This window comes from Bufo gargarizans, chromosome 2 (genome assembly GCF_014858855.1).
Source record: "Bufo gargarizans isolate SCDJY-AF-19 chromosome 2, ASM1485885v1, whole genome shotgun sequence".
Classification (NCBI taxonomy): Eukaryota; Metazoa; Chordata; class Amphibia; order Anura; family Bufonidae; genus Bufo; species Bufo gargarizans.
In genome coordinates, this window is record NC_058081.1 from 66,452,969 (window position 1) to 66,476,814 (window position 23,846).

General features: G+C 46.6%; 1 protein-coding gene across 4 annotated transcripts in view; it reads right to left on the minus strand.

The window, feature by feature from the left end:
• Positions 1 to 262: 262 nt before the first annotated feature.
• Positions 263 to 23,846, minus strand: part of LOC122927350 (cAMP-dependent protein kinase catalytic subunit alpha) — a 41,950-nt gene continuing 18,366 nt past the window's right edge. For 2 of the 4 annotated variants that reach the window (XM_044279118.1, XM_044279119.1), the window contains exons 3-11: positions 17,171 to 17,232; positions 16,405 to 16,533; positions 13,670 to 13,768; positions 12,608 to 12,690; positions 12,385 to 12,511; positions 12,196 to 12,291; positions 8,033 to 8,155; positions 6,070 to 6,234; positions 263 to 2,644 (exon numbers count right to left, since the gene is read on the minus strand). In XM_044279118.1, the coding sequence (XP_044135053.1) occupies positions 2,519 to 2,644; positions 6,070 to 6,234; positions 8,033 to 8,155; positions 12,196 to 12,291; positions 12,385 to 12,511; positions 12,608 to 12,690; positions 13,670 to 13,768; positions 16,405 to 16,533; positions 17,171 to 17,232 (1,010 nt within the window). In that variant the 3' untranslated portion in view covers positions 263 to 2,518. Of the gene's footprint in view, positions 2,645 to 6,069; positions 6,235 to 8,032; positions 8,156 to 12,195; positions 12,292 to 12,384; positions 12,512 to 12,607; positions 12,691 to 13,669; positions 13,769 to 16,404; positions 16,534 to 17,170; positions 17,233 to 17,327; positions 17,422 to 20,274; positions 20,864 to 23,846 lie in introns of those variants that run through there. The other 2 variants (XM_044279117.1, XM_044279120.1) reach the window with 2 other exon arrangements.

Below are 23,846 nucleotides of genomic sequence, written 5' to 3' on the forward strand. Positions count from 1 at the left end.
GCGGCGGCAGTTTCTGAAGGTAGACGGAGCCTCTAGGTGCTAATGACGCCCCCATAGCACCTAGAGGCTCATTAGCATATTAATAAAAGTTTTTTTAGCCAAACCACCGTCCCAAAAGCAATTATATTAGGATGGTTGGCCAGAGCAGACACTAGCGGATCGCTAGTGTCTGACAGCCAAATATGTGACACCGAAGTGGTAGAAACCCTTTAACCGAAATAGGACCAGGGACTGCAAGAAAAATGGACAATAAAAATGAGCATTTTTTTTTTTTAAACAAAACTTTATTGGTAATTTTGTCTCAAATGTTTACAGTATAACACATGTAAGAAGTGAATGTGTGTGTGTATATATATATTTATATATATATATAGAATTTATTTAAGTGAAAACGCAATAGAAATTCACAGATCTGCCCCCAAATTATCCCACTTCCCTCAACATCAATGACTGCTCCCAAGCCAAACCCCCATTCATTTGCCATAATGTAACAGGTTGAAAAAGGAGCGGCCGAACATTCAGGTCTCAACCAACTTCATGCTGGAGAATAAAAAATAATAATAGTTGTGCCTCAAACTTTGGTGCCAACTACTGACCCAAATCCCTAGTCTACTGGGCATGAGGAGAACCAGAGATGATCCATTGAACATGTCAAGATTTGGCATTTGATTATAGAATACTCTTGTAGACGGGAGTCTTTAAGTCGGTTTCTAGCTGCAGGGTCCCCAAATCCAAAACTGAACCCTTTCTCCTTAAGTCTCTGAGCTTATTTAAAGAGGTTGTAAGAGATTAGAAAAACATGGCTGCTTTCCACCATAAACCACACCACCTGCATCCATGGGCTATGTGTCTGGTATTGCAGCTCAGCTTTTGTCGAGTGCAATACCGGACACAACTCATGAACAAGGGTGGTGCTGTTTCTGGACGAAAGCAGACACGTTTTTCTATTCTTGTACAACCCCTTCAGACGTTGATTTGGAAGGAGAGAGCTGAGGAACAAGCAGTCAGGTTCATGAAGGATATAGCGTCCTGTATGAACGCTCCGGGACAAAAAGTCCATAGATAAGATAAAAAATAAATACATACACTGTGATTTTCTCACTAAAAGGTGACCTACGCATGGCAAACATGTAACTATGTCCACTACATTATTGTGGGTAACATCTAAGACTGTACCGCTAGTGTGTGATGGATTGGCGGGACCGTCACCAAGGCGGTCTCCTTAATAACAAAATCAAGAACCATGTAAGGTATGTAACAGGACGGAGCACATTCAGACTCAACTCTTGGCCTAACACTCATAGCAGAGAGTAGCTGACAACAATGCTTAGACCTAGTGTATAGTTGAAGCACCCTTGTATTATCTGGGCCCTCGAAGGCCATGTTGTCTAGGCTCCGTGTCCACAGACTAAAGTAGCCTAATAAAAGTTGATGGCGTGTGAATTTCAAAGAGTAATAGCCTAAAATCTCTCAATACCTGTGTCAACTGTAAGCAGGTCACCAAAACAGATGACAACCAGGCGGCTCGTGCTAACGACAAACATAGGGCCTTATTGCCTTCGGTCCACTATCGTGGCAAGTAGGAAGCAAGTTCTCTCTGTATAATGTAGATGAACCAAAGTCCCCCAAACAAACACACAGTAACGGCCAGCTGCATAAAAAAAAAAAAATAATAATAAATTTATCCGGACCAGCAAAGCGAGTGAGAAGTTCATCACCTATAACCACCACCACCACTCCTTCCACACTAGATTAAAGTAGACAGGAGGCAGCCAATAAATATACGATTGGACCTACCTACCTACCAGAAGAAGGTTATGGCTTTAATGATGGGATAAGAGGGTGTGTCCCCCAATGATACTAGCGAGAAAAGAGGGTTGACCAGAGGCAAAAACGTGGGTATGTGAACTAAACGGTAGTGTGAGGTAAGGGAAGGGGTAAAAACTGGCACTTCAGTTTAAAAGTCATTCTAGAACAAGGAAAGCCGGGTAACAGGACAGTGATTGGCAGGGAAGAGAATTCAGATTAAAACAGTTCAATATTTATACACTATGTAAACTAAAGGATTAAAAACCAGTAGCCAAGCTCTTCGGATGAAAATAGTTAAAAAAAAATAATAAACAAAACAAAAAAACAAACAAAAAAAAAATAACATAGGCCACATCCTGAAGGATACAGGCCATGCCCCTAAGGTTCTGACTCCACCCTAGAGGAACCAGTCACATTTAAATAACTTTCTTGGCCCCTCTGATCTGTCAAGGAGAGAAGCAAAAGTGTGAGGGAAGTGGGGATGACAGAGACTGGGGAGAATCTCCAGGACCAATCGAAACCAGCACCACCAGATCCAGGATAAAATAAGATGGCCGCCAAGTCGATTCTGCACCACTAATAAAAGCTAGAGAGTTGGAAAGTGTGAAAGGGAAGGAGAAGTTTGTGTGCCAGTCAACGGCGTTCTCTCCATCGGTCACGCTTGATCTCAGGAGGTCTTGGGTAATGGTTCCTCCTCTCAACGCGCTCTTCAGAACTCAGAGAATTCTTTGGCGCACTTATCTGTAATGGAGACTCTGATTTCCTCCTCTTCGTAATCATCGAAATTACTGGTGTCACCTGGGCCTTTGCACTTCGGTATGAAGGGAGCCTCCACCTGAGACACAAAGAAGAATCAGTTCAGTGAAGAATGAGGTCTCACATTCACATATTAAAATATACAACATTCAAGGGATGTTTGGGTAGATCCAGTTAGGGTTGGGCGATATACCGGTATCACGATATACCGCAGTATGAAAAAAAACGGCGATATGGCGATATCGCAGTTTCCTAAATACCGCTGTATATTTCGTGACGTCCTCGCCTTTAAAAACAGAGTCCGCGGCTGCCCTCGTTCAGGGCTCTAGATGGCGACCAAAACGGTCGCCAATGCGCCTTAAAATTTGCAGATGGCGACAAGACTTTTTAGTCTTGTCGCCATTTGCGACTGTACCTCCGCGATCCCGCGCAGCCTAAGTTCTCTTCAGTAGCACAGTGGAGAAGGAAGGAGTCCCTCCCTCTCCACTGTGACGCGGCCGCCTCTACCACTAATGGGGAGATAGCAGGGAGGAGGAGGGGAGGAGCTGTCGCCACTGCGCCACCAATGAATGTAAACCATAAGTATAGGCAGCGGTATCACAGACCCGGCACCCTGCCTCAATAACAGGGCATGCGATACGCGGCAATTAACCCCTCAGGTGCCACAGATCGGATGCCCAGTTATTGAGGCCGGGTCTGTGATACCGCTGCAGACAATTGTATAAAGGAGTTAAAGAGGACCTTTCATAGGTCCAAAGAATATGAACTTAGTAGCAGGCTGCATAGAGCGGCGCCCAGGGATCTAAGTGCACTTACTATTAGTCCTGGGCGCCGCTCCGTTCACCCGCTGTGGCCCCCGGTATTTTCAACATTCAGAGCAAGGAGGAGGAGATGCCAGTGTCTCTCCGTCTCCATGACAGCAGCGCTGTCCAATCAGAGCTCTGAGCGAGGGAGGTTTTTTTTCTCCCTGGCTCTGAGCTCTGCATTGTTATATGGTGGCAACAGGGTCCCATCCCCTCCATTGGTGGCAGTGGCAGATTACACTGCTGGGGCTCAGACTAAAAGTTTAAAGGGAACCTGTCACTGGGATTGTGTGTATAGAGCTGAGGACATGGGTTGCTAGATGGCCGCTAGCACATCCGCAATACCCAGTCCCCATAGCTCTGTGTGCTTTTATTGTGTCAAAAAAACGATTTGATACATATGCAAATTAACCTGAGATGAGTCCTGTCCCTGACTCTTCTCACGTACAGGACTCATCTCAGGTTAATTTGCAAATGTATTAAATCGCTTTTTTTACACAATAAAAGCACACAGAGCTATGGGGACTGGGTATTGCAGATGTGCTAGTGGCCATCTAGCAACCCATGTCCTCAGCTCTATACCCAAAATCCCGGTGACAGGTTCCCTTTAAATGGCCCCCTTCCCAGTTTTACATATAAAATTTACAAACAATAAAGAATAAACATATTACATAACGCCACGTCCCAAAAAGTGTGAGCTATTAAAATATTATAAAATATTTCCGCTCGGTGAAGGCCGTAACAGAAAAATAAACTCTAAACCACGCAATTCGCCATTTTTAGTCACCTTGTCCCCCAGAAGATGTCCCTGGATGTGAGAGCTATGTGGTTTTCTCCTATACGTAGTGCTGGCTCACGACTGTGACCTGCGTCTCATCTTCTCAAAGTCCTTTTTTTTAAAGTTATATGCATTTTAAATTTGGCGACTAAAAAATGAAATTTGGCTCCTAAATTTTTTAGTTTAGGAGCCAGTGGGTCCTGGTAATTTTTTTTTTTTTGTCTGGAGCACTGACAATGTCTCCTTGTGGCTGCCCCCCCATACAGTATAACGTCTCCTTGTGGCTGCCCCCCCATACAGTATAACGTCTCCTTGTGGCTGCCCCCCCATACAGTATAACGTCTCCTTGTGGCTGCCCCCCCATACAGTATAACGTCTCCTTGTGGCTGCCCCCCCATACAGTATAACGTCTCCTTGTGGCTGCCCCCCCATACAGTATAACGTCTCCTTGTGGCTGCCCCCCCATACAGTATAACGTCTCCTTGTGGCTGCCCCCCCATACAGTATAACGTCTCCTTGTGGCTGCCCCCCCATACAGTATAACGTCTCCTTGTGGCTGCCCCCCCATACAGTATAACGTCTCCTTGTGGCTGCCCCCCCATACAGTATAACGTCTCCTTGTGGCTGCCCCCCCATACAGTATAACGTCTCCTTGTGGCTGCCCCCCCATACAGTATAACGTCTCCTTGTGGCTGCCCCCCCATACAGTATAACGTCTCCTTGTGGCTGCCCCCCCATACAGTATAACGTCTCCTTGTGGCTGCCCCCCCATACAGTATTACGTCTCCTTGTGGCTGCCCCCCATACAGTATTACGTCTCCTTGTGGCTGCCCCCCATACAGTATAACGTCTCCTTGTATTTTTTTCTTTTAAACGGGTATTTATCGCAATACATTTTTTTTATATCATTATCGTCTGAATATTTTTTATATCGTCCAACCCTAGATCCAGTTAAGGTGACCCTCCAGGATCTGGGTCCAAAACAGAGAGAAGGGATGGTGTGTACAGCTATAAAAAATCTCTGCCCTTTGTTTTTTACTTGCAGTAGCCCCTCAAAAGATTGCTGCATGGAGCAAAGATGGTGGATGGAACGGGGCAGGTAAGAGCAAAGTGGATAGCGAGACTCCTCAAAAGATTGTGTTTCTCACCGCCCACTCTTTAAATATCCTGGTATCCCCTGAATGCGCACAGTGTACGTGAAGCACATTTACAATCTTCAGGTTTACTTCTGTGCTCTTCAGGCTGAGCACAGCACTGACGTCATCAGCGTCATGCCCTGCTGCACACCATGGTAGTCCGAGTGCTCCATCGGCCATAATACTTGGCACAACAGAGGCCCGAAAAAAAGAAAGGCATTGGAGATGCAGAAAATATAGGTATGTAATACCCTAAGGAAGCTACAATGTCAAATTATAGTGGGGAACCGAAGAGTAGCTTTAAAAGGGTTCTTCAGGATCTTACATTATTGACCTATGGCCATCAAAGCGATCAGTGGGGGTCTGATCCCTTCCCCACAGTTGTGCCAGACACGTAAGCTTTTTCGTATATGCGGCTGCACCTGATACTGCAGTTCATTCTCATTCACCTGAAGTTCTGTATGAGCTGATGTACCCCAGGCACAGGGTGGGACATCCAATCACAGCCTACTACAATGACATGTTTAAATTCACAATGACCTCACCAAGCAGGCTGTGATTGGCCTACCCATGTGACATCATCATGCCAATGTGTAAACCAGCAGGCAAACCAACACGACGACAAAAAGGCGATAAGGAATCCTGCAGGAATACAAAGCAGTGAAAAACCCATTTAAGTTTTCAGTAGCGGAGGCCTTTCTTTACCCGGCTTCCATTGCGCTTCTGATTTTGGAATGTGCTACATGATTACATGGACCTATAAACCATTTATGATGACGGTCAGTACCTTCTTCTGATAGACTGCGATCCAATCTGTGGTGCTGAACCATTTATGACCCTTGATGTCTGTCACGCCGTTCTTAAGGTTTCCAAATCTCTTAGTAAGGTCAACCTGCAAGAGGTTTCTTAGAAGATCCTTCAGATCAGAACTGAAGTGTGAGGGGAAACGGACCTGTGAACGTGAGGTCAGCAAAGAGTTAGAAGGTTTAAATAAAATATATATCTACAAAAGCTACAGAAAACAGAAAAAAATGAAGCTGCTGTGTTATTTGCGCTTGTCACTGTTTGACACTTTGGTAGCTGGAATACATTATCGTACTATGCGATCGTCGATCACAACCAGGTGAAGAACAAAGTAGTTCTGCCTCTATACCAGGGGTGGCCAACCTGAGGCTCTCTAGCTGTTGCAAAACTACAACTCCCAGCATCCCCAGACTGCCTTCAGCTATCAGCCTACAGCAGGGCATGGTGGGAGTTGTAGTTTTACAGCAGCTGGAGAGCCGCAGGTTGGCCATCCCTGCTCTATACAAATCACTAGTCAGACCACACATGGTGTGCAGTACTGGCCACCTGTGTAAAAGAAGGACATAGCTGAACTACAGGAGGGTGACCAAGGTAGGTAAGACAGTAGGTGGTTTTCACTGAGGCCTGTAAACATAAGGGGACATCCCTCTAGGTCGTGAGGAAAGAAGGTGTCTTCATCATTATAGACGGGATTCTCTAGCATAAGAGCAGTGAGACTATGGAACTCTCTGCCTGAGGAGGTGGTGACGGTGGACTCACTAAAAGAGTTCAAGAGGGGCCTGGATGTATTGCCTGAATGTAAAAACTTATTTCAGACTGTGGGCACTGCACTAGCAGGAATTTTTCCCCCTCTAGTATGGGCCTCACAGGGGTTTATCTGACATAATAGTGGGATTATAGGTTGAAGTTGATATATTTATGGTTTTGTAAACCTTATCAACCATGTGACTATGACTACTGGTGAATAACCTATACTCTGCCAACAGGAGATACTTTATTGGCGAGACCCTACATCTTCCTTAGGCCCAAAAGCCTAAAGGTCATCTCAGACACATTTCCTGCTACCAGGAGTGCCACTGCTTCACCCCGCAAAACTACTACTCTCAAAGATCCAAGTTTTCCTCTATCCACAGGTAGGGGATAATTGTCCAATCGGTGTGGTTCCGACCACTGTGGCTCCTGCAAATTACGAGAATGGGGCCCTGTACGCCGTTGTTTTAATAGAACGGCGGTCATTCATGTTTGTGTTGCTCCATTTAACTATATGGGACTGCCAGGGACAGCAGAGTACAAGCGCTTGGCCATCTCCAGCAGCCCCATAGAATTGAACGAACTAACAGTTCATTCAAATGGGGCCCTTGTTCTCGTGACTAACAGGGGCCCCAGCAGCTGGACTCCCACTGATCAGACACTTACCCCTTATGCTGTAGGTAGGCAATAAGGGTTTGTCAAGGGATTACCTCTTTAAATCCCCCCCCCCCCTTAGAAAACAATGCTTTGAAAACACCAGACATTATCCCAAAATGTCTATGGGAACTACTCTCCGCCCACAAATTTCACTCACTCAGCAGTCATGTGAACAGCTCTCCGCCCAAACACTGAAAGAAGCAGCTGTCCGTCTCATGCAAAGCAAGAAATCCCAGCATGACCTGATGCACCAATCAGCAGCTGCATTACAGACAACCAATCAGCTGCTTGTAAACAAAACCACCAGGTTTCTTACCAACCCCCTCAGATCCCTCATCGGCTACAACACACAGATCTGGTACAAGTTCAGAAACTGCATGGTAAAGCTGGAGGCCCCGCTCCCCGACGAGGTAGGATGGACCTCTGACAACCTGATATGTCCCGATACCACAATCTGTCACGCCTAAGTAGTTAGGTGGGAAAAGGAGCAAAATAAATAAATAAAAAATTACCATGAAAAGATGACCCTGGACACTCACCTTCCCAGATACAATCTTTTCATAGATCTGAATGGGCTGGTCAGCAAAGAATGGAGGATAACCGGCGGCCATTTCATAAATCAGGACCCCAAGAGCCCACCAGTCCACGGCTTTATTGTACCCCTAGGAAACATGGAAGAGAAAAATTATTGTATGGTGTGCTAGCACAGCATTCTCTCATTTTCCAGGCAAAGGCACCACCACCCTGACGACCACTAGAGGGCAGTACACACAAGGTACTGGATGCAGTCAGCTGCATACAAAGTATAAGCAGGCGGTCATGGACTTTTTTTTTTTTTTCTTTTTATACAAAAAAATAAAAATAAATAATTATAAAAAATTGAGTAACTCATTTTAAACATTCAGACCATAAAGATATTATTTCAGTTTCACCCCTTATAATTCTAAGCTTAGCTTCTGTATAATTTTGGTTTATGAAGCTGCATGGTACCTCTTGAGACACTGCAGCTGCTTATTCATGAGAAGTCCTCGTTGCCCTCTGTAAAGACTAAGAACCCCAGAACTAGTTGGTTCCTTGAAGAACGATCTGAGGAGACCGTCCTTCATCATGTCCATCACTTAATCCACCAAAATAGACCACAGATATCAACACGGTTATGGGTCACCCCAAATCCGAGAGGACAGGGATCACGATATCGACGGATAAAAATATAAGCGCACAAACAAGCCAACGAATGAACATATTGTCAACCTTGCAGCCCTGAATTCGAATCCAGCCATGGACAACATCTGCATGGACTTTGAATAATCTCTCAATGTTCTCGCGAGCTTCCTCCTTGAACGGCTATTTTCTCCCGCCCTCTGAACACGATAGGCTTATATGAAATTGAGATTGTCAGGCCCAAAGGGACAGCGCTGACGAATATGATGGCGCTATATAAATGAATAAAATACATAATAAAAAATGGATAGGGAATAAAATCCAAAATGCAGGAAAAAAATAAATAAAATAGAAGATGAGTGACCTAGTTTCCCTTTAAAAAAAAAAAAAAAAGGAATTATTGCAGCAGCACTTGAAGAAAGGTAAGACGACGCCGTACAGTCTCCTGCCTGGATAATGATCGCCCCCTGCTGGACAGCCCTTTAACTTTGCTCCTTTTTGGAACTCATGCATACAAAAAGTGGTAAACGCTTCTTACCGATTATTGCCCTGTGTAAAAATGCCCAGAAATCCGCCAACAAGTGATCAAATGCTAGTCTGTCATCTGATCAGTTCTTCTACGTAGGCAAAAAAAAAGCTGCTGCCAATATAAGGGTCGAACGACAGTTTTAACAATCATTCGTCCCCATGCGCTATGATGATTGCATCACCTAAATGTACAAAGTATGCGATATCATCTCGCATTTACACACACACACACACACACACACTATCTGGCAGTGTGAACGGGCTCAAACAAGGGTCGGCTTTTTTTTCCCTTACAAACTGAACCATCCTCTGAGCTGCAATTCCAGATACAAACCGTGGGAAAGAATGGCGCCATTTGTGGAAAAAGAAAACGCAGGCTTTTTGTCTCTAATCCCATACAATTCCTTCAAGCAAAAGGTTATCCTAATGGGCAAGCGTTAACCAGTTCAAGACTGGAGCATCTTGCGCTGACTTTTTTTGTTCCTGCTTCAAAATCCATACTTTTTTTTACTATTTGGTTATTTAAAGGGAATTTCTGGGAATTTGATTGATGGCGTTTCCTCAGGACAGGTCATCAATATCAGATGGGCGGGGATCCAGGAAGTAAGATGATGATGAGCTGTTCGAAGAGGCCTTGGCTCTCCATGAGGTCAGGTTTCTAGGTCAGTGATGTCATCGCACATCAGTCTTGTGGCCTAGACGCAGCTCAGTCACGTTCAAGTGCCATACCAAGCACGGCCAATATCGTCCGTACGGCGCTGTGCTTGGTGAGCTGCGGAGGGCCGCACAGCTGATCTGTGGGGGTCCTGGGATTCAGACACCGCTGATCTGATACTGATGACCTATCCTGATCATAGGCCGTCAATATCAAATTCCTGGATAACCCCCCCTTTTTTTTTTCCGGTGATACATGGGGTTTTATTTTATGCCATTTTTATTTCAGTTTTTAGTGTTTTATTTCTTTTATACATGAGAAGATGTATTAAAGGGGTTGTCCCAATAAAATGGCGAGATGGAACAATCCCTTTAACCCCTTAAGGACCCTTGCCGTATATGTACATCACAGCTTGACGTGACTTAAGGACCTGCGACATGTACAGCTGGCTAATTGGGCGGGTGCAGGAACTGCGCCTGCCCGATCAGCAGCCCGGACCCGGCAGTCACTGACAGCCGGGTCCCTGCTGCATAGCGTATTAACCCCTTGTATGCCACGGTCAAAGCCGAGGCCGAGACATGCAGAAAGTTTGCGGAGAATACATATATTTTTTTTTTTAATAATAAAAAAAAAAAAGTTTCAAGTAAAAAATAAATAAAAATTCCCCAAATAAAACATAAAATTGTAAAAAATAAATAAAATAAAAAGACATTGGGTATTGCCACATCTGTAACGACTGGCTCTATAAAAACGTTACTTTATCCACCCCCTCACCTGAACGCCGTAAAAAAAAAAATAAAAACTGTGCTAAAACAACCATTTTTTTTTTGTCACCTTACATCACAAAAAGTGCAACACCAAGCAATCAAAAAGGCGTATGGCCGCCAAAATAGTACCAATCACCTCATACCGCAAAAAAAAAAAAAAAAAAAAAAAAAAAAAAGAGACCCTACATAAGACAGCCCCCCCCCCAAATAAAAAAAAAAAAAATGGCTTTCATAATATGGAGACACTAAAAAATAATTTTTTAAAAAATGCTTTATTATGTAAAACTGAAACAGACAACCCCAAAAAGTTGTCATATTTAGTATTGTCATGTCCGTAACAACCTGCTCTATAAAAATACCACATGATCTATAGAACCTGTCAGATGAACATTGTAAAAAAAAAACTAAAAATAAAAATGGTGCCAAAACAGCTTACCTTACAAAAAGTGTAATATAGAGCGCGGTCCAATCACAAAGGTGAGCGTCAAAGCCAGGGAGGAAAAGAAAAAAAAAAAAAAAAAAAAGAACCTTCTCCCAGGCTGCGATGCTCTCCTTTGTGATTGCACCGCGCTACAGACAGGGAGAAGGAGACGCCTATTTAGAAACCCTTGTGTCTCCTCCTCCCTGTACCGATGCTATTAAGTAGCATACCAGGCGGGAGAATTTAACAGGGGCACAGCAGGCGAACGGAGCGGCACCCAGGAAAAATAGTAAGCGCTATATGCCTTACATAATATGCTACTTATTTTATAATGTCTGGACCCATGAAAGATCCTCATTAAAGGTGAAAAATGGCAAGGTCCTGAAGGGGTTAATAAAAGGAAGGGAGGAATGATTTTTAACATTACTCAGTTTTTTCTTTAAACAGTACAAAGTGCACCTAAAATAAAAAAAAATTAAATTATGCTCCCATTCTGTGACAGTCATTTTGATATAGGGGATATATAGTTTATATAAATACCACGGGCAGGGCTTGTATTTTTATTTTACAATTTTTTCCCACTATTAAGGTTATACAAGACCTTTGGGGGCATTTAACATTAAATGTCATTGCTTATTTCTGTGGGGGCAGACATTACACTGACCAGCACTGCAGAGCTGATCTGGGATAGTTAGGAGCACAGCAGGAAGCGGCACTGAGGCTCCCCCGATTCTGTATAATTCAGTACTTGTCAAGCACTGTACATACAGTGATGGGGAAGGAAGGGACGTTAAATAGACATCTCTGCCTTATCTATGGGGTGTGTGACTGTTGCTGACAACAGGCTTCCTGTTCCGGCGCGATCTGCAGGCACTTTCAGAAATATCCTTGCAGACCTCGCAGATGTTCATAGTCTTTGGCTGGGGTCAGCAACCTTCAGCACTCCATCTGTTGTGAAACTACAATTCCCAACAAGCTCCATTCATTTCTGTGCGAGTTCAGAGAGGAGCAGAGCAAGCATACATGCTGGGAGTTGTAGTTTCACAACAGCTGGAGTGCTGAAAGCTGCCTACTCCTGGTCTACGGGATTCAGGAACACTTGTACTTCTAAGCAGAAGGAAGGCGAATTATGCATAGAATAAAAACCATGTGCTGGAATTTTCTACTCACCTTGCTAAGGATTATTTCAGGGGCCAGGTACTCTGGGGTCCCACACAGAGTCCAAGTTCTTCCCTTTACTCTTTTGGCAAAGCCAAAATCTGTCACCTAGGAGAAAAAGATCAGGACGCCGTTTTCAGCTTCAAGAACCACCTTATTCCCGCTGATGACACAAGGTATACGCAGTATGGCATACGGTACCTGTATGTAGCCTTGCTGGTCTATAAGCAGATTCTCTGGTTTCAGGTCTCTGTATATAAGATCAAGGGAGTGCAGGTATTCAAAGGTTAATACAATCTGGGACGCGTAGAAGCGGGCGTGAGGTTCACTGCAAGACAAAAACAAACAAAAAAACGTTCAGAAATTACTGAGCGCAACAGAAGGAAAATAAGTGACCCCATGCAGCAAGATCCACACACACTACCTGAAGCGGCCGATCCTACGCAGGTGAGAGAACATCTCACCCCCTGCTACATACTCCATCACCATGTACAGATTAGTGTTGTCCTGAGAAGAGAAGCGCAAGAGGTTAAAAGGTGGCACCAAAATAATTGTACCCACAAACATAGCATTAGATAGAGGCAAAGGATAATAGTGTAGATTGGTTATAAGGTGGCAACAGAGACGGGGCAGGACAGAGTGGAGCAGCAAGGAAGAGACGAGGGGGGACAGAGGAGCAGCAAGGAAGAGACGAGGGAGGACAGAGTAGCAGCAAGGAAGAGACGAGGGAGAACAAAGAGGAGCAGCAAGGAAGAGACGAGGGAGAACAGAGAGGAGCAGCAAGGAAGGGACGAGGGGGGACAGAGGAGCAGCAAGGAAGAGACGGGGAGGACAGAGTGGAGCAGCAAGGAAGAGACGAGGGAGGACAGAGTGGAGCAGCAAGGAAGAGACGAGGGAGGACAGAGGAGCAGCAAGGAAGAGACGAGGGAGAACAGAGAGGAGCAGCAAGGAAGAGACGAGGGAGAACAGAGAGGAGCAGCAAGGAAGGGACGAGGGGGGACAGAGGAGCAGCAAGGAAGAGACGAGGGAGAACAGAGAGGAGCAGCAAGGAAGGGACGAGGGGGGACAGAGGAGCAGCAAGGAAGAGACGGGGGAGGACAGAGTGGAGCAGCAAGGAAGAGGCGAGGGAGGACAGAGAGGAGCAGCAAGGAAGAGGCGAGGGAGGACAGAGAGGAGCAAGGTATATGCAGTATGGAATAGGAGCATGCAGTATGGAAGAGATGAGGGGGGACACAGAGGAGCAAGGAAGAGACGAGGAGGGCACATAAGTAAGGAAGATACGACGAGAACACAGAGAAGCAAAGAAAAGAAGAGGGGGGACACAAAAGAACAAGGAAGAGACAAAGGGGGACAGAGAGGAGCAAGGACGAGACCAGGGAGGACACGGAGGCAGAAAACCCCCACAGTTCGTGCATAGTAGAGTTGCGGGACCTTGACAGAGGATTATGGAGTTAAAAATGTCAAATGATGAGGTCACAACAATCACCTTAAATGAATACTCCAAGCGGACAAGAAAAGGGAAGTTAACAGCCTGTAGGATGCGCTTCTCGTTCAGCGTGTGCTCAATCTGCTTCAACTTCACCACCTGACAGGAAAAAAGCAGAGCGTTATGATTTATGACAGGAGGCAGGCACTGCTGTACAGCTTGGTAATAATGAGTACTGCACCCTCAGGAACAATGTAAGAGTACCCCTAATACATCACAAAGTCACACTATGCTCCTGGCAGTGGGGGAGGAGAACGGCTTGTAGGTCCCAATAGCTCACCTAGCAACTTCACAATCCCAGCTCCACAAGAACCACTATGTACATGTACATCATGGAGACCCAACGTTCCTTGCTGACAGACTTACTAGTACGTTATAGTAATGGTACGAGCACAGGGGGTGGTGCCCATGGCATCACTTGTGGGTCCTGGCCGTATTATACAGCCAGCGAGATACCTCCAGTCCTGACCATTTAACCCCCTTTGGTGTTGCAGTCAATGTTTACTGTGGCATTTAAGTGCTTTGATCGGTGGAGGGTGCTCTCTGTTACCCCACTGCTGCAGCAGGAAACTTTCCTCACCACTTTCCACTTGTCTGCAGTGAAGCGCCAAAAAGTGCCCTTAAAAAGGTACACCAGGTATCTGGTAATAAAAGGAATGGCGTACAAACAGTATGTATCACCTATGCATAGGACCAACCACTGGGACTCCCACCATACAGAAGGTGGACCCATGTTGTAGTGTTCATTTGGACGCCCAAGCGATCATACATTTTTATTCCCTATCCCGTGGGCGACAAGTGCAGTAATGAGAATTTTTTATTGAAATATGGCGCCATCTCCTGGGCAGTTTATTTCTGCCATTGCATGAGCAGAACCCGCGTACCCACGGACGTTATATTATGTAACTTACTGGTTTCATCCTGTTGGATGTGATGAAAATTCTACTCATACACAACTGTTGGAAGGAAATGTCCTGCCACGTCTCCACCCTTGTAGTTTTTTTTGCTGGTGAAATAAATTCCACTGAATTGAAGACAGGAGAGTGCTGCGGTTTCTTCTATATGACGCATCCAAGGGGGAACTTCTGACTGGCTCCCAACACGGCTGGCACCACCACAAGATAAGACTTTAATTTTTCGTTGTGCTGCTATACGCATTTTTTCCACCCTTGTAGTGCTAGTGGAGCCGGTGCAGGGCAGTAACCCCAATGGGCTGGAAGCACGGGCATTTATGGACGCCCTCTATGAATGGGCATGAAATCTCAATACCCAACGATCGTTCCTTAATGGTTGTTTTTATTTTTTAGACCCCCCCATCCCAATCATGAGAAGGTGGGGGGGGGGGGGGGGACCACAAATGTGTCCTAATCTCTGTAATAAAATGAATGGGGCTCCACTCATTTCATTAATTTAAATGGGTAGTAAAAGGGTGAATTGCGACCCCCTCGTTAGGGGAGACTTATTTCATGATTTATGGCCCGTAGGGGGCAATGCATGACACAGGTATTCATGACACAGGCATATCGATAAATGTCTGGACTCTGGGACCCGGTCGTGTCTCAAGAATGGGGCTTCATCTTGCGGCGCCGTGTTGTGGAGCAGGTGCAGATCTCTCCATAAAAGGGGTTGGCCCATCGCAGACATTGATAACATATCGCTAGGTGTCATCTCTGAACGGGGCTCCCTCAAGGTGAAGGGGAACAAACTGCGCATGTGCGGTATGCTCTCCACTTACCGCTATGGGAGTTCTAAAAATAGCTGGGCGAGCGTGCTCTGCTACTTTCGGAAGTCCAATAGCGAGGAACGGAGAGCCTACAGCGAACTGCACGGTTACCTCTCCATTCACCGCTATAGGAATGCCGGCAGTAGCCAAGCCAGCACTTGCCTACATTCAGAACCCCCACAGTGGTGAATAGAGGATGGCCGCCCTAGCACAGTGTGCCCCATTCTGGAGATGGCGGGACCTGTACCTGACACAGACAGCACATTCTAGCGATATGCCATCAATGTCTGAGATGAGAATAACCCTTTAACTTTTATACGCGTTCTGAAAATGGCAGACCATGCTCACTCAGCTATTTTTGGAAATCCCATAGACCTGAATGGAGAAAAAGGCAGTTATGTGGTCATCTCTCCATTCAAGCGGCCATGAGACAGGGCCCCATTCTTGACACAGAGGTGGGAACCACACCTATCAGACATTCATGGCATATCCTGTGGGAATACCCCCTTTAAGGATGACATTGGAAAACCTATGTAAAAATCCAATCCTCCGCTGGAAGATATCAGCAGATACAATCAATCCCTGTATGGCCAGAGCATGAAGATGGCAGGATAGCCACAAAGCAGAAAGCACATGACCCGCAGCATGTCAGCCTCTACCGAGAAGGGGGCACCGTGAGCAAAAGGAGGGGGGGGGGGGGGGGGTTTAATTTATAAAACAGAAATACACCTAAATTAGGCATATTTCTGGCGCAGATTGCGGCGCAAAGATCATTTGCCGTGCAAACTGCGACTTCTCCCCGCTCACGGCAGGTCTGAAAAAGTGGGCGTGGCATTGGCGGAGAAGGGGTCGGGCCAGCAGGAAGCTGTCTTACATTTAGAAGTGGAGCCGGCGCCTCTTCATAACTTTGGTGGATCCACCGCCAGCGCAGGGATTTATTAAGTCCGGTGTCTAAAACGCCGGTCTTAATAAAGGTCTCCCAAAGTGTCAGATACTGGCACACTGTACTGACCTTCTGCTTATCCAGTATCTTCATGGCATAGTGATGGCCGTTCTCCTTGTGTCTGACGAGCATCACGCGACCAAACGAGCCAGTGCCCAGAGTCTTAATGCGCTCAAACTGGTCCAGGTGAGCAGTGTTCTGTGGAGTAGAGCAGAGGTGAGGAGGCTGCAGAGCACTACTACACCAACCATCCTCACTGCTGATAGCAACCATACTACAGTACAGACTACACTTGTTAAGCAACACTATACCTACCACAGTACCCCTGCTAAGCACCCGCACAATACTCATCCTGTTTCCTGCCAGGACCAACCCAATGCTCATCCTGTTCCTTGCTAAGAACCACTACAATACCTATCTGGTTCCCTGTTAGTACCACGGTAATACCCACCAGGTTCTCCAAGTAGCACCACACTGTAACCCGTCCTGTTCCCTACCAGCACCATTATACCCATGCTGTAGCGGCACCCTACCAAAGCTGTACCTTGCCATCACATTCGTTATACCATTGCTTTGACCAAACCTAAGCCTGCCTGCTCCATGCCATCCACACTGCACCCTGCTAGTGCCTCCACATTACGAATGCCACTTTGCTGGTGTCACTAGATTACACCAAGGGCACCATAGTATACAGCCGATGTATCCATCTTATCCACACTGTCCGTTACCGGTGCCACCATGTAAGCCATGGCCTGCTCTGTTTAGCCCTGCTGTGCCCGCTGCTCCCTTCACAATGCACCGCCAGCCGGATTCTGTACAATGAACGCTCCGCTACCTGCGCTGGGTTTTCCCATTTCTTCAGGAAGTCTTCTTTCGCTTTGGCCAGGAATTCTTTCACTGCAAGAAGATAAATATAGATTAGAGAAAGTCAGGGCATTGAGGGCACAGTCGCATACACGGTGGTCCTGACACTCACAGGGTTAACGTCCTACCTGCCATGATCAGCCCCTACCGGTAGGCAGATCCCGGCCATACACCTACTACTACCCCTACACCCTCCTGGCCGCCCACATGCTGCACCAGCCGCTCGCTCCTCTGACCACAGATCTCCCGGACTATTCCTCGTTGTTGTTTTTTTCCCCCAGAGAGGACAGGCACTGTTATAGGGACTTTGGCCTCGGCAAAGAAAAATATCTCTATGCCTGACCCCTCGCAGGGGACCCTCCTCTCCCTGGACAGCAGCACTAGCTCCCTCTGCAGGTGACAACATCCAACTACATGAGCACCAGGGAAACTCATCCATTAGCAAGCTGCGGGCAGCTGTCTGATCAAACCTGACCAAAAGCGTCCATGAAATCTATAGCTACAAGTCATAAGGGGAAAGCCCAACACAGTCCATGGGCAAAAGTGGCGTTGTTTTTACACACACAAAAAATAAAATAAAAAATTATACTCCTAGACGACCCCTTTAAGGATATGGCCACATGCAACAGAACATCCACAGCAGGTATGACTAAGTCTATTGCAAAAAATAATACGCTGGTTGTTATGGTGGCATCGCTGCCAGAATCATGTTCGGTCTCCCACTGCTTTGCAGCAGCATAAGTTGGCATCCACAGCATTTATGCCGTGTGTACCCATACCCTAACGAGGTATCCCCAAGTTATATTTCTAGGATGGGCCATCACTATGATCTCGCCGACACAGAGAATGTCTGGGCCGCAGCACCGGTCTAGTACGGCTTCCCTGCACACACAGCTCCTGGAGATGTACAGCATGGCAGTAGAAAATATACTGCACATCCTGTGCCCACTTCATTACACATGGTAACATACACTATTAAAGACACCCGGGCAGGAAGTTGTGTCGTTGCTAGGCAACCAATACATTCACATTGTGCAGAACCCACTGTGAGAGGCCTGAAAGAAGATAAGTGTAAGCAGATTGTGCAAAGATGTCCACAGCCTGACAGAAGATGTACAAGAAAAACATGGCACCCGCAAACGAGACATCTTCATCTGCACAACATCATACCTGAACTCAGTGAGGGGGATGCCGGAGAAATCACCGGAGGTTCAGCGCATAGACATTCCGAAATGTGAATATAGTGTGACATCCCCGATCTGATCAATATCTGAGAGTCCATCATGGGGAATAGTATGGCTTCTGACTGGAGCGTTCATCAACACTTCCAAAATCACCATCAGGACTAATGGTCTCTAGGACTGAATCAAGCCAAATAAGAGAGAGGCCCATATTGGACATCCACAGGATATACCATGAACGTCTGACAGATGTGGGTCTCGCTTCTGGAACCCGTGCCTACGTGAAAAATGGGTGATCGCCGGTCTGGTGTCCCGCCGCTGATTCCAGAAGGGGGAAGGGGAGCCATGCCTGATTTTGTAACGCTCATAGAAATTAATGTTCAACCATCTCTCCATCGATTCTCCGCCTGGATGTGGTGGTCAACTCACCAGGAGGGTCAAAGGATCCACACTCTACATAGGTAGAGGTCCCAGATATGGGACCCGCACCAATATCTTTGGTTATAGCTATACAGTTCTGTTCTTCTAGGCTCTGTGTGGGTCCCCAGGATGTATAGGCTGAAGAATTAGAGGAACACCCGTACAGTAATATGTTTGGGTCCTCAATTTATGCCAAGGCCCGACTGAGCATTTTCAGGACAGTTAGGAGATGCCCAGCGACCTCTGCAGGCGAAATGTAGTATTACACGTCAGCCATTCAAATGAAAGCCATGGATGGACCAGCTATGGTGACTCTCCATTCTGACTAACAGTCTTCTGCCTATGTGTCTCTCATGGTGAGACCACCCTTTTAAGCATCCTACAGCTTTGCCCAGTTCCTCTGCACTGTTCCTTAGTAAATGGCGCTGAGCCTTCCTCTAGATTCTGGAGCTTTGGAGGATTATTTCTATTGCAGTCTATAGCCTAAGTCTCTACACACCTTCTTCAAAATTGACGTTCACCTAACTTTTCTGGGTTGCCATCTGCTGATGTCTATGGAAGTCATACTGCCAACCACTTCATCAAATCTGAGGCGCTACCGGAAGGGTCTATTTGGCTCCAGAAACATGTCCGCCCCTGGCATAAGCTAAAAGAGCCTGGGCTCCTTGTACCTGGAGATAAGAACCTTCTATAAATTCCTTCCACAAGGTCCTACAAGGTGACGCTGGCTTTGTAGCCACTTAACCCCTGCAGTGATACAAACTTCATTGAGCGTGCCAACATGGGGCATGCAGCTCTGACAACCCGGGCCCTGTTCATACTAGCAGCAAGATGGTAACGCTATATTAAGCAACTGCATTACATAACCTTAGAGCCATCCATACAGGCTGGAGCCACACCTTGCAGCGACACAGGCAAACCGGTTAAGGCAGCTGTGCCCGTCCAGGGTCAGGGCGTGAGTGGGTATTACGAGGTAACATGAAGGCATTCCCGTTTGCACTACTCCAGTGTGCAGCACTCGCTGCGAAGGGTGACACCACGACACTGGTCACAGACCCTAGTGGAGCAATACAGGAAGCTGCAATGAAAGATTAAGCTACAGAGCATCGCAGAGCAGTGTGTGACAGCAGATTGCAGAGCATTGCACAAGCGGAAAAAGTTATTTTAACCAAACATTAAGAGGGTGAGATAACAGCGGCATGCAGAGCATTGCGTACTTGAGCTGCAGGCATGCTAGGACAATATACATTGCATGACACAAGCGTGCACCAAGCACTCCGCAGACTGTCACAAGTGATTAAAACTGTATCATGCTGCCAGAAGCAGAACATTAGAGCCTAGCACTCCAGACAGAGCATTGCAGAGCATTATGCAAATAAAATAAAAAACAAGAAGTAAGCTCCAAAACTCTACAAGAAGCGCACTGCACGGTCAATGGTGGCTCCCTACCCCGCAGAGAATCGCGAAAACTCACTCTCCCGATCCCAGCTCAGTACGTTGCTAGGCAGGCTGGGAGGCTGAGGACCGCTGGGGGGCGCCGGATCCCTCCCCGAAGCTGGACTGCGGGGTCCACGGCTGAAGACCCGCGAGGCAAAGCTCTCCAACTTCTGCAAAGCCGACATCTTGGTGGGCCACAACTCAAGCGAGGACTAGTACAGGTGCCCCGACATCCAGACGAGAGGGAGGAAAAGGTAGACAGACGGGGAGACGGGTTCTCAGGTAAAGCAGTAGAGCAAGAAGACTTGTTAGAAAACGGGGAGCTGGGGAAGGATGGTGGAGAGGGGTCTAAAGAGAGGGATGTGGTGGGCAGACATGGTGGAAGGAATTTAAAGTAAGTTAATGAAGAAAAGGACAGCAAGTAAGAGAGAACGAAGAGAGAGAGATCATGTCAAGAATTCGGGAGAGGTAGGGAGGGAGGGCACTTCAATGAAGAAGCTGCAGGGCAAAGTGAGCGATATAGGAGCAATGCACTAAGGAGGAGACAAGGCAGGACGGGGAGAGACAGACCCACTGCCGCTCAGAGAGTGTGCTACCAGAGTGCCAGGCAAAGAGAGCGAGAGAGTGCTTGCCCTCTTATCAGCTGGCTGCAGGTCTCTCCTGTTGACAGGGGGTGGAGGGGCAGTCCTGATAAAAACAAAGGGGAGGAGAATGGGCAGAGGAGAAGGACCTGGGAAAGAGAGAGAGAGAGAGGAGGGAGAGACAACTTGAAGAAGCAAAGAGGTGAATGAAGACAGAGAGAAGGTGAGTGGCCAACGACTGGACAGAGGTATGGAGACTGGAGGGGGAAAGAGCTGGTCAAAGATGAAGAAGAAGACAAAAGGTCAGGGATTGTCAGGATAAAAAAATAAATAATAATCACCATGAATAGAGGAAGCGAGAAGAAGAGGAATGGTCAGTCTTGGTTATGAAGGAGGGAAGGACCATACTTGCAGAAAGAAGAGTGCTTGCCAGGAAAGTAAAGAAGGGTGGCATCACACAGTAGATGGAGGTCCAAATCGGTCAAGGGAGAGGAACCAGCAGAATCTCCATCATATGCAGATAGAAAAGCACAGGACTCTGGGGTCCAATGGAGCCAGATGTATGTATAGGAAGTGAGGTGTGACAGCAGAAGTCTTAGGCATGGTCGCAAGAGAAGGGGAGATGGATGTAGAAGCAAAGCTAAGCCTCCAGCTGGTGACAATTGTGAAACTACAACATCAGGCGCCTCTCAGGGTATGCTTGGAGTTGTAGTCCTGCAACAGCTGAAGAGCTGCACAAATCAGTGACCGAGGAAAAAAATATAAGAAATCAGATGAAGAAAGTGCACTTGAGCTGAGTATTTGGATTGACCAGGGTCCGCCAGCTGTCTCCCTGCCAGGTGTCTGCTTTCTTATCTCCCTGTACCGCCTGGTACTACATGTTCTACACACAGACACGCATGTGAGGACCTCAGTGTATTCACATAATGACTACACTGGATTAGACAGCAGTGGTCTATGGCTTCTTGGTCGGCGGTCGTGTGGCATCGTTGAGGCTTGGGTTCTCCAACGACACTGTTCTTTCCAAAAGGTGAGTAGACTCTGGCGCTGCCATGCACAGGTTGGGGGATGAATTCATATCTGCCGCAGCTTATGTCATCATGTTTTATTACCCCGCTATGTTTGCCCACTTCAGGTGGTATACAGCTCAGGTACCGCACCTTCTATATAGAACACATGGCACGGTCTCCAGATATGACCCCCAGGTCAAATTGGAGGGGACGACGGGCTGACATGGGACCTTCTGATGACCTTCTCAATGTCACAATGGCCCTGTCTTTGCACAAGTGAACAAGCACGTACACATCATATAACCATAACCCATCATTTATATGGAGGACACACGGGAGGTGTCCTTTGGATACACAACAGGTATGACCACTTTCCTGCAGGTCAAGGAGGAGTTTTATCACTACCGCCCTGTACTGGGGCAGAGTATTTTTTTCTCGCTGCATTCTACAAGACTGAACTTTTTAATTTAGGGGGGCCTGTTTAACGGTGGATGGGTTGTAGTTTTTATTGCTACAGTTTTGGGTCACACAAAATCTCGAGTAAGTTTTATAATTTGTTTTTCATGGAAAAAAAAGGCAAATCCATAGTTTTTATTTTTCCTTTCCTTTTTGTTTTATGCCATGCACCCGCCGGGTATAAATAATATGTTCATATCAATTCTGGGTGAGATTTTGATTACAGCAGTGCCCCACTATTGACTGGAGAAGCTAAAGGGTTAAACGGCCTAGAATAGAGGTTTCTCTGATCCTGGCCATTATAGAAGGTGCTCAGCTGTCAATCATCGTTGGCTCCCATGCCATCACTCAATGCCACATTGTCTTAAAAGGAGTATTTTGGTAATTTCAAGTTATCCCCTATAGGGGGCAGGATATGGGGTACCTATTAGATTGTTGAGGATCCTATGGGACTACCATAGATAACTGAGCAGTGGCTATGACCAACCAATGGCAGTTTGTTTTGGGAGTCCCTGAAGGGAACCGGGCCACCTCCTCATAATTGATGGGACCCCCACAATCTAATATAGTTATCCCCTATCCCTGCGATGGCTAACCTCCGGCACTCCAGCTGTGGTAAAACTACAACTCCCAAGATGCATACTTGCTTGGCTATTGTCAGAGCTTCATACAAATGAATGGAGCATGCTGGGAGTCGTAGTTTCAGCACAGCTGGAGTGCCGGATGTTAGCCATCCCTGCCTGTGGATAAGGGATAACTTGAAATTACAGCAATACCCCTTTAATGCATGGGCAACCCATGACGTAGTTACATTATGGTACATTTAAAAGGAAACAGTCAGCTCCAAAACGCCCTCCAAACTACAATGTAAGCAATGCTGAGGCGGATTATGGGCTTCACAATCATTTGCATTCCAATGCTCTGCTCCCATAAACCAGCAGTAAGATGCATGACGGGACTCCTCTTTGAGTCCTCTCCATTATGTGTGTGGGCACCGGACTCCTCTCAATGCATTTTACTGCTGGTTTGATGGAGCGCGGCGTCAGAATCTAAGAGAGTACGAAGATAAAAATTACATAATCAGCCTCAGCGTCACATACACTATACACCCCTGACCGTAGTTTGGGGAGTGTTTCGGAGCGGACAGACTCCCTTTAAGGAGTTTTCCCACAATGGACATCTATCTGCAGAACGGGGCTGTACTCCACCCCCTTGGTCCGTCTCATCGGCTTTGATTGAAGAAGCACTGGGCGTGCTCGATCTGCAAGCAAAAATCCAAGAGTTTTGGATCTTTCACCACTGACACGTTGCGATCCTGTAAGAACTTGCGCACGTTGACAATCACGACTGGCAACGCGACCTTGCGTCCTTGGCGTCACGTGACCAAAGTCACCGCGTAGCCTTTGCCTTTAGCTTATGCAGAACAAAGGGCTATGGCAGGTTTTCACTTTGACTCCAGGCACGCCTCTGCTTCACACTTGCTCAGAGTCACTAGATAAGTAAGCGTTCCTTTACATCCAGCCAGAAGGAAATCGTAAGGTGAGGATGTTGTCTTAAGGTGC